A 10837-nucleotide genomic window follows, 5' to 3' on the forward strand; every position below is an offset into this window, starting at 1 on the left:
TGTGTGCGTTACGGGAGGAGAGAGACTAGTTGATATGCTGAACCAAGTGTGTGTGTGTGTGTGGGTGTGTGTGTGTGTAGATTGGATATTGATGTTCTGCCAGGTGAGAGGGGGCTGTAAACTGGACCCATGAGCAGTTTGCTGTTTTTTACGGCTCTTTATTAAGTGGAGCTGGGAAGGGTGGGTCCAGCATTACCTCGCAAACCTTGCAACGTGCCGCAGGACTCATCTGCGCCCTCCTGCATTTATACATGAGTCTGTGTGTGCATGAGTGTGTGTGTGTGTTTGTGTGCTCATGAGGGAAGAGGTTCGTGTGTGCACAACTGTATGTGCATGTGGTGTGGAGGAGACAAGTGATGGAGACTTTCTACATCTCGACAATCACATTTTGAGGCTATTTGTGCATGCGTGTGTGTGTGTGTGTGTGTGTGTGTGTCAGTGGGCTGAATTACAGCTTTATTGAATGAGCAGATCTTCGGTACAAACGAGAAAATGAAATAACTGCGGTATTGATTAATGTTAAGGGGGGCCTGAACCAAAATGGTACAAGGCTTTTAACACAGGACAGATCTTTGTTCTTGTAAGGGGGGTGGGGGGTGGGGGGGTAGGACTTGGGGACGAGGGGAGTGGGGGTGGAGAAAGAAAGGGAGAAAGAAAAGAGACAGGAACTCAATAATCTTATCTCCTCGCCTTTCCTCACCTCTCCTACGGCCCTCTCCACTCTCTCGTCTCCTCTCATTTCCTCATGTTCGTCTCTCCTCCCCTCCCCTTCTTCCTTTGCCCCCCCTCACATCTCTGCACCTATCTATGCTGTCACCCTCATTTGTTCTCCCACCCCTCCTCCCCTCATTTCTTCACTCCTCTCATCTATCCACTCCCACCTCCCCGTCGTATCCCCCGACCCACCCACCCACCCACCCACCCACCGGCACACACCCACCCACCGACACACACAACCACACACACACTTTTTCTTTACTCTCCCCCGTCACCTCCCTCATTTGTCTACGCCATCCAACCTCCCCATCTGCACACGCTCAGAACCTGAAAAGCACCACATACACGGATGGAGAACGTTACAGGAGGCTTTTTTTTTTGTTCTGCACAAATACGCTAAAACTAATTGCTAGTGTCCTCATACAAGGGGGAGAAGAAAGTGCATGCATATGTGTGTGTGTGTGTGTGTGTGTGTGTGGGTGCATGTGTGTGCATGTATCTGCGAGTGTGCAAGATGTGGGCAGATGAGATGGGACTCGGTAATTGAGGGTTTTCCAAATGAGCCGATTGTTGCAGCGATTGTAAAACACATAAAGGACGGATGGGTAAAATGAGGGACGGGGAGATGAGGGGAAGATAAGAAGACACGGGGGGGGGGTTAGGGGAGGTAGAAAGGATGAGGGGGGCAGATTGCTGCTCTTTTCTGACATGCAGGGGAGATAAATAGAGAAGAGAAAGGTCTATTTTTCTCTTTTTCCGCGTGTGCCGTGCACATTAGCATGACAATAGCAACAATCAGGCGGCAGACAGCGGGGCAGGTTATTGGGGGGGGGGCACTTGGCAGGGGCTGATGGCTCACCAGGTTTTTACACAGGGAAAACAGACATCCGAAAATGAAAAAAAAAGGGGGGGGGTACAGAGACCACTTAATTCAGGCATACACCTTTGCATAAAACTGTGCAAACCACAGCTAGTACAACAGTACTAGTACAGCTAGTACAACAGACATCTACTCTTACCATCACTGCTGCTGTACACAGTACTAGTACAGCTAGTACAACAGACATCTACTCTTACCATCACTGCTGCTGTACACAGTACTAGTACAGCTAGTACAACAGACATCTACTCTTACCATCACTGCTGCTGTACACAGTACTAGTACAGCTAGTACAACAGACCTCTACTCTTACCACCACTGCCGCTGTACATATTACTAGTACAGCTAGTACAACAGACCTCTACTTTTACCTTCACTGCCGCTGTACACAGTACTAGTACAGCTAGTACAACAGACCTCTACTGTTACCATCACTCTACACTGTGATCACACCTACCCGCTCTACGACTTCTACTACTATCATACAAGTAGCACTACTACTGAGTCTACTACTACAACAATACACGCTATTTCTACTACTAACAGCTGCCTCTGCTATTTGCTTCAGTAGAACCATGACTACACCAGCTGACCCGAGTACTTGGTCTGTAAGAACTACTATTACCACCATGGCGATACAACTACTGCTAGTAATACTGATGCCGAGTAACTCCCACTTTGCATTACTGCTCTGCAACAGTGACAACTCCCGCTTCTTCTTTTGTGCCAGATCCTGCCGGAGCAGGATCCGGCACCTGTCTGATTTGGACCGCCTGCTTTTTGGCACCTATTTGCGCAGATCCCACACCTCTCGTAGCGAACTAGTTAGTTTTTGTATGGAGTGTTATATTCCATATAAACTAGACCAATAGCTGAGTTTTTTTTCTACCCCCCCCACTCCAAATTATGTGATTTGCCCATCTCTCTGTGAGCAGGAATGATGAACTTGGCAACAGTACAAATCTGAAAACTAACCGCTCCTGTCAAATGACATTTGCAGCAGCTGAAATTCAATGCCAGCTGAAATTCAATGCCAAAACACACTTGTAATTGTTGACCATTTGTGCTCCTTTTTTGTTCATGAATATGTATGAATTCACTTCTAAATGGTTTGGTAGTACACTCCGGTGAGTGGGGGGGGGTGCTGTTATACATGATCACGTCTTGACGGCTACAGTATAGGTTTACAATAAAAGTCATTGTCATCCAGTACTGTTAAAGATACGGCTGCATCATGACAATATAACACCACCGTGGGGTCTACAGTGTTTAACACAGATTTAATGATATGTTCCGGGACCTCTCCCATTACAGTTGAACATTTATAGTATACCGGATCACCACTACCTTGGTTTTCCTCTCCTAATCTTACTATAAGTACTTGTACCGGTACTTGTACTAGTACAATGGGATCCTAATTGGAGCAGCCAAAAGAAGTAGTAGTAGTAGTAGACTCTTACTGCAAGCACTAATACTTCCACGTTGGCCCAGTGGTTAGTGCTGTTGCCTCACAACAACAAGGTCCTGGGTTCGAACCCCAGGCCGTCCCAGGTCCTTTGTGTTTGGAGTTTGCATGTTCTCCCCGTGTCTGCAGTGGGTTTTCTCCGGGTGCTGCGGTTTCCTCCCACCATCAAAAAGACATGCATGTTAGGGTCAATACCCCTGTCTGTGCCCCTGAGCAAGGCAGTGGAAAGAAGGACTGGAGTTGGTCCCCGAGTGCTGCACGGCGGCTGCCCACTGCTCCTAGCTACACAGCTAGGATGGGTTAAATGCAGAGTAAATTTCACTTGTGAGTACAAAATGGCTAATAAAGAGTATTCTATTACAACTACAGCAATTATTACTATAACAGCCTCTTACTACACTACCGCTGCTACCGTTTCCTCGCCATGTGACAACCCAACTACACACACCTGGGACCACTATAGGAAGGGTCAGTATGGCTGATTAGACTGTGGGTGGTGTGAAGGGACCAGCTGGTGCTGGAAGAAAAGGGCCTGGAGGAGTTATTGACCCAGCTCACCCCTCACCCACCCCTCCTCTCACACACACACACACACACACACACACACACACGTACGCAGACTCCCTGGGCTGTGACCTGTGAAATTACCGCTCGGCTGGTGAGATTTGTTTCTGAGGGGCCCTATCAGTTTCTCAATGTGCCATGAAGACAGGTGAATACAAAGACACATAGAAACGGGCGCGCGAGTAGGGAGGCTCGTCACGCAGACCGGCACGCCATACACACACGTGCACGCTCACAAACAAGCCCAAATTCCTCGCGTGTCCAAGACGCATTTCGCCAATAAAAGAAATTCTTATCCTGAAATGGTTTTCATTCACGGTGCGGAGCAAATCAACGCAGTGAAGAAACCCGTTCTGCTGAGTCGAAATCTGCAGCTCATCTATTGTACACCGCCATTATCCTATTTATGTGTAGTCAGCAGGGCTATTGTTCCCAATGATAACATTTCCAAGACATTGGGATCAACGCTGGAAAGCCCCCCCCCCCCCCCCGTCAATAGAATGTGTGTTTGTGTGTGCAGAATGAGTGTGAACGCATGTGCCGCTGAAAAGAAAGCACAGTAATTACACATCCCTCCTGTTGGAAAAAAAAAGCACATCTGATTTACCATGTTAATACTTACAACAAACCACTTCAATCCTGCTATCCAAAGGTCACAATTAACATCTAGTATTACCAAGAGAGAGCGAGAGAGAGGAGAGCGAGAGAGCAAGAGAGAGAGAGAGCGTGAGAGAGAGAGAGCGAGAGAGCAAGAGAGAGAGAACGTGAGAGAGAGAGCGAGAGAGCGAGAAAGAGAGAAACTGAATGACAGAAAGGAGTTAAATAAGTGATGCATAGGGATCTCACTCTTAACATGCGCGCTGCTGAATATTCATGGCGGCAAAAAAAACACATCCAATTAACTCAACGAATTATCAATATTCATGGCGAGAGCCTATGCATATGCATCGGCTCTTTTGTTGCTGATGCGAGTGCCGCTGAGCACCGGTGTGTGGTGTGCGAGGAGCTGTTTAGGTCTGCCGGTGTTTCTGGCAGAGGGCGGGAGGAGGAGAGGTGAGGGAGTGAGGCTTTACCCATCTGTTTGAGCGCACGCCATTCTGTCTGTCTGTCTGTCTCTTTCCCTTTCCAATCGCATTTTTAACTCCATCTCGCTCCACCCATCTCTCATGGAGGCTGAAAACGATAAGCTGTCGCAACCGAAGCAAAAGTTTGTCTCAACAGCGGCGGGGAACATAATGACGCCGCCGCGCGAGAGGGGCAGATCGACTGACAGATAAACAGTCGGATGCGGCAGAGAAAGACAGAAAAAGAGAATTGGATTGAGAGACAGAGACAAAGAGAGGGAGGGCGAGAGAGGCGAGAGACAGAGATACAGAGCCAATGAGGGGCTGGATTAGAGCGAGGCTGTCATTGAGGCGGTGAGACAGCGTGATAGGGATCAGCTGACTGTCTTTTAAAACCAGGTCTGTGTGTGTGTGTGTGTGTGTGTGTGTGTGTCTCACCTGTGTAAACCAGATGCACTATCTAATTGCCTAACACAATCATCTGAAGTAAACAAGTGGCCCTTTTGAAAGCTCTCTCCAACACGAATGTTGCTGTGCGTCATCAACATGTTGCCATGGTAACGGCGGTCTTATCTGAGCACATTAATGGCGCAGCCCTGCACTGTTTCACACAGGTGAGTGACACACACACACATACGGGCACACACACACACACACACACACACACACACACACACACACACACACACACACACACACACACACACACACACACACACACACACACACACACACAGGTAGCTAACGGCAGCCATAAAGGGAATATGTTATGTATGAACGCCATTGCTAAAGTTCGTCCTCTACCTAAAGGAAGAGGAAAGCAGGAGGCTGAAACGAGGCTGCTGTAGCTCACTCACATCTGGTGACCACGCCCTCCAGCCTGATGATGTTCGGATGGTCAAACTGTCCCATGATGGACGCCTCGGACAGGAAGTCCCTCCTCTGTTTGTCAGAGTAGCCCGCCTTCAAGCTCTTGATGGCCACGTAGATCTCCCTCTTTCCCTGGATGCGTAGCCGACCGCTGCACACTTCCCCAAACTCACCTTCACACACGCACACAAATGCAACATATAACATTGAAATCATGAAGCCCTGTAGTAGACAAAAGATGGACATACAGAAAAACATCGTCCTCTCAGTTTGTCAGTGTGCGGCTGATATATCCATATATCCAGATGATGATTTTTATATCTTAAATTCTGCCGATACAGATGTACTTTATATGTTTAGAGTAAATCTCTATGTGCATGTTAAATTCCTAGAGGTTGTTTGTTTATGTTTTGTCGTCAGTGTCTTACTCACAGTTTAATGCTATTCCTAGCTAAATGTCAACTTATGAGACATTGAAGTCGTACTGTAATTATTTTTCAGGAATGATTCACCGCAACCCAGTGGTTGACTCACCAGCTCCTATCACTCTTTCTATGCGGATGCTGGACGCATCAATCTCTTTGGCAAAGTCCCTGATAGCCTGGTTGGGGTCTTCATAGGTGTGGGGATGGATGTAGGTCCTGCTGCCTGGAAGCTTCACTGCAGCGATGGATGGATGGACGCAGGCAGGTAGAGAGAAAGAGAGAAGTTATTATTACATTCCATAAATTGTTCAAGAAGTCTGGCGGTCATATCTTTTCAGATCTGGATTATCATCTTTTTACTGTTCATTTGCACCATAAGAACATTCAGAAGTTCAGGATGGGCTCTCTCCAAGATATTCGCTATAATAATGACAATGAATTTTACTAAAAATTTCTCTTTTCATTTGTCTCATCCATAAGAAGCCAGAATAGAAAGTCAGCCACAAGCAGTCTCTCTTGGATTGGTGCCTTACTCATGGATACTGCAGCAGGACATCCATGTCCCAAAGAAGATATCAGCTGATATTTCATAAGTATAGGTATCCTTTATGGGAAACAATCAAATTTTTCAGCATTATCTCTCTTTAAATATAAGGTGTAGGGCTAGTTTCCTCATTAGCAGCCATAATACTGATCTGTCTCCTGCGTGTTGCTGAAATGCTGTCGAAATTATGCGGAAAATGTCCATCAGTGATGTCACAGGCGGCCAACCTGTGAGTGGGAAAACTAAACTTTCTTCCTGGTTGGCCCATAACCTGTTTCGATGGGCTACATCATCCATCCATCCATCCATTATCCAAACCGCTTATCCTGCTCTCAGGATCGCGGGGATGCCTACCCCAGCAGTTCATTGGGCGGCAGGTGGGGTGACACCCTGGACAGGCTGCCAGGCCATCACAGGGCCCGCCCACACACACACACACACACACACACACCTAGGGAGAGTTTAGTATGCTAATTCACCTGACCTACATGTCTTTGGCTACATCAAAATTGGTCAAATTAAAATGTCAACAAAAACGCTACATATGGATGTTGTAGCAAATGCCTCCAAAAGCCATATATAAAGATGGTGATTCATGAATTGTCCACCGATGGCGTCACTGGCGGGCCCTTTTTTGCACAATTTCATCAGCAGCAGAAACCTGTAATTTGTCTTTATTTTTGGATTTTTCCCCTTTTTCTCTCCAATTGTACTTAGCGAACTTGCCCCACTCTTCCGAGCTGTCCCCCTTGCTGCTTCGCCCCCTCTGCTGATCCGGGGAGGACTGCAGACTACCACATGCTTCACCTGATACATGTGGAGTCACCAGCCGCTTCTTTTCACCTGACAGTGAGGAGTTTCACCAGGGGGACGTAGCCCGTGGGAGGATCACGCTATTCCCCCCAAGTTCCCCCCTGAACAGGCGACCTGACTGACCAGAGGGGGCGCTAGTGTAGCAACCAGGACACATACCCACATCCGGTTTCCCACCCACAGACACGGCCAATTATGTCTGTAGGGACGCCCGACCAAGCCGGAGGTAACACGGGAATTCGAACCGGCGATCCCTGTGATTGACTACCGAAGACTGAAGCTGAAGGTTAGTCTTCCATTTGACTGAACACACATCCGCTTCCGTGTTCTTACTCAGTTCTGGTTTTGCCTGCGAAGCGTTAAACAGGGCATAAGCTGATTGATTTTCCACCTATTGTCTCTTGAAAACAGCAGGTCATGTACGAGCAGGTACTTATGTAAATCACTCTGATCACCGTAATGCACTGTAGTGCAATTTTGTTTAGGTGTGTGTACACAAAGAGAATGCAAATGTGTGTGTGTGTGTATGCATGGGTATATGTTTGTGCGTGTGAGTTTGATCATGTAGTACCCGGACAAGTTTAAAGAAAATTGATCTAAAACAAAACAAACACACCGATGATTTTCTACGCGGCTTATAACAACAGCCTGAGTAACTGTGATGTGTTTAATGGGGAGAAAAGTGAGTGTGTCCATTATGGCATACGGTACGACATTTGACAGAGGCTTTTATCTGACAGAGCCTCAGGGTGTGACATTTCTAGGGTGGATGACCCTTGTGAACATCCAATCAAATCAACATCAGCAGCATCACGATCAATTCAGAGCGGTGCAGAACTGCAGCGCTCTTTTACATTCCATTATGTAAGGACACTGTGTAAAATATCAGTTCCCTCCTTTGTGTTTATTTTTTTTAATTTTATTTTTTGGCCACCCCCCCCCCCCTTTCCTCCCCAATTGTACTTGGCCAATTACCCCACTCTTCCGAGCCGTCCCGGTCGCTGCTCCACCCCCTCCGCCAATCCAGTGGCGGGCTGCAGACTACCACATGCCTCCTCTGATACACGTGGAGTCGCCAGCTGCTTCTTTTCACCTGACAGTGAGGAGTTTCACCAGGGGGACGTAGCACGTGGGAGGATCACGCTACCCCCCTCCCCCCCAGTTTCCCTTCCCCCCAAAACAGGCGCCATGACTGACCAGAGGAGGCGCTAGTGCAGCGACCAGGACACATACCCACATCCAGCTTCCCACTCCCAGACACGGCCCATTGCGTCTGTAGGGACGACCGACCAAGCTGGAAGTAACACGGGGATTCAAACCGGTGATCCCCGTGTTGGTAGGCAATGGAACAGACCGCTACGTTACCCGGACGCTCAGGGTGCAGCATTTCTAGAGCAGGGGACCCTTGTGAACATCCAATCAAATCAACATCAGAGCGCTGCAGAACTGCAGCTGTCTTGAACGTTCCACTATGTGAGGATGCTGTGTCAAACACGAGTTCCCTCCTTTGTGTTTCTTACCAACACGCTAGCAAATATTACCCCACTTCCCCGTATCGTAGCACGGGTCCAGGCCACTGTCATTACAACTGACCCACATGTATGTCAGTGTCTATTTGTGTGTGTGTGTGTGTGTGTTTGTGTGCGGTGTACCTCGGCCATGTTGGAACTGCATCTTCTCTTCATCAGGATCCTGCTTGGCTTTGATATATCCACAATGCCTGGAAAAAACAATACAAAGCAGGATTACGGCCCCGATACCAGCCCTTTTCTTATGACTGCGTGTTTACACCCCACAGATGCCGCTTTATGGCTGCGGCCCAATTTATCTCTCCGGGTTTTCACATTATTCTGCCCCCTCTACGCCCCTGTGCTAGTGTTGCTGTGTGCTAAAACAAGCCGATGATTTTTCCAAGAGATTCCCGTGCTGCGCTGCGAACAGCCAGCAGCACACACACGGCCGCCTGGGTATTCCCTCCGGTTTCTCCTGCTGCTCCCCTTCCCTGTGGAAGACAGAGCCCGGAGGAGAAAAAACTCACCATACCTCTGTTTTTATGCTTCTCCCTGCCAGTTTCTTCCCCCACGCTGTCTCATTTTGCCCGCGGTTTCACCGCTCTGTGTGTGTGTGTGTGTGTGTGTGTGTGTGTGTGTGTGTGTGTGTGTGTGTGTGTGTGTGGGTCTCACATATCGCTCTACAGAAGCGCAAATGGGTCCAGTCATTAACACGCTACTCTTTTTACCATTTTATGGACCCTTCTGGCCATTAACTAGTACTGCCATCGGTAACACACACACACACACACACACACACACACACACACACACACGGAGCATGCACGCCGTAAGATCAATACCACATATTGATGAATTGAACAGCGCGGCCCAGCTGTCCAGCTGTTTGGACATGTTGAACTCGCTCAGTTTAAAAGACCTTTCGGTGGGATGCCATTGTGTGTGTGTGTGTGTGTGTGTGTGTGTCTGTGTGTATGTGTGTTCATTGGTGCTGTTTGTTTTGGGCTTCAGCCCCTGACCACGCCATTTAAGAGCCCTCATCGCCGTCATAACCCTGTCTCTCAGCTTAACTGCCCTCTCGAATTCATCATCAACATTTGAGGCAAAAGCCATAAACAGTGAGGTACGCTTCCACATCACCAGATAAATACCACACGGCTTTTTCTGTCTGCTCCTCCCGTGTCGTCTCCTCTCTCCACCCTCTCTTCCCTCTTTCTAAATCATCCCATTTTCTCTCTCCTCCTTCATTCGCCTCTCTCTTTTCCATCTCATCTTCTCCTATCGGGTCACCTCCCTTCTCTTCTCTACTCCTCTGTCCAGAACACAGGGAATCCTCCCTCTCCTCCATCGCCATCGCCTCCCTCCCGCAGAAGAAACGGGGTGACGGGGGGAACTAGGAGAATGCTATGTGACATGACGGCAGCGTGTGGCCCCGTGGTGCCCCCGACAGAGCCGTCTAGCGTCTGTCCGCTGTAAGCGCCATTGATTCAGGCTGAGAGCCAAGTGAAACTGCAGGCTGGCTCTAGCAGCGGGGAGGGAGGAAGGGAGGCAAAGGTAGAGAGAGAGAGAGAGAGAGAGAGAGAGAGAGAGAGAGAGAGAGAGAGAGAGAGAGAGAGAGAGAGAGAGAGAGAGAGAGAGAGAGAGCTGAGGGTGACATCGGCTGCAATCCAGCAGCGTTGGCGGTGATGCGGTGAGACAAAGGGAGCATGCCCGTAAAAGAGAGAAAGGTAGGACGGCTGATAGTCGGAAGAAAAGGAGGGCAAGGAAAGTATTTGAATGGGGAAGACAAACAAAGCATTGAAGAACGCGTGTGCAAAATAAACGAAAGGATAAAAACCCATGAAAAACCTGAGCTTTATGGTGTGACTAAAGAAATGAGAGAGAGAGAGAGAGAGAGAGAGAGAGAGAGAGAGAGAGAGACAGACAGACAGACAGACAGACAGACAGACAGACAGACAAAGAGGGGGGAAATGGATTAGAAGTA

The 10837-nt window shown here is 48.4% G+C and overlaps 1 protein-coding gene across 3 annotated transcripts in view; it reads right to left on the reverse strand.

The window, feature by feature from the left end:
• Window positions 1-10837, reverse strand: part of epha4b (eph receptor A4b) — a 107263-nt gene that overhangs the window by 15451 nt on the left and 80975 nt on the right. For 2 of the 3 annotated variants that reach the window (XM_056292979.1, XM_056292980.1), the window contains 3 exons: window positions 8995-9062; window positions 6095-6220; window positions 5548-5733 (listed from right to left, as the gene is read on the reverse strand). In XM_056292979.1, coding sequence (XP_056148954.1) covers window positions 5548-5733; window positions 6095-6220; window positions 8995-9062 — 380 coding nt within the window. The remainder of the gene's footprint in view (window positions 1-5547; window positions 5734-6094; window positions 6221-8994; window positions 9063-10837) is intronic. The other variant, XM_056292981.1, reaches the window with a different exon arrangement.

Source organism: Lampris incognitus, chromosome 14 (genome assembly GCF_029633865.1).
Source record: "Lampris incognitus isolate fLamInc1 chromosome 14, fLamInc1.hap2, whole genome shotgun sequence".
NCBI lineage: Eukaryota > Metazoa > Chordata > Actinopteri > Lampriformes > Lampridae > Lampris > Lampris incognitus.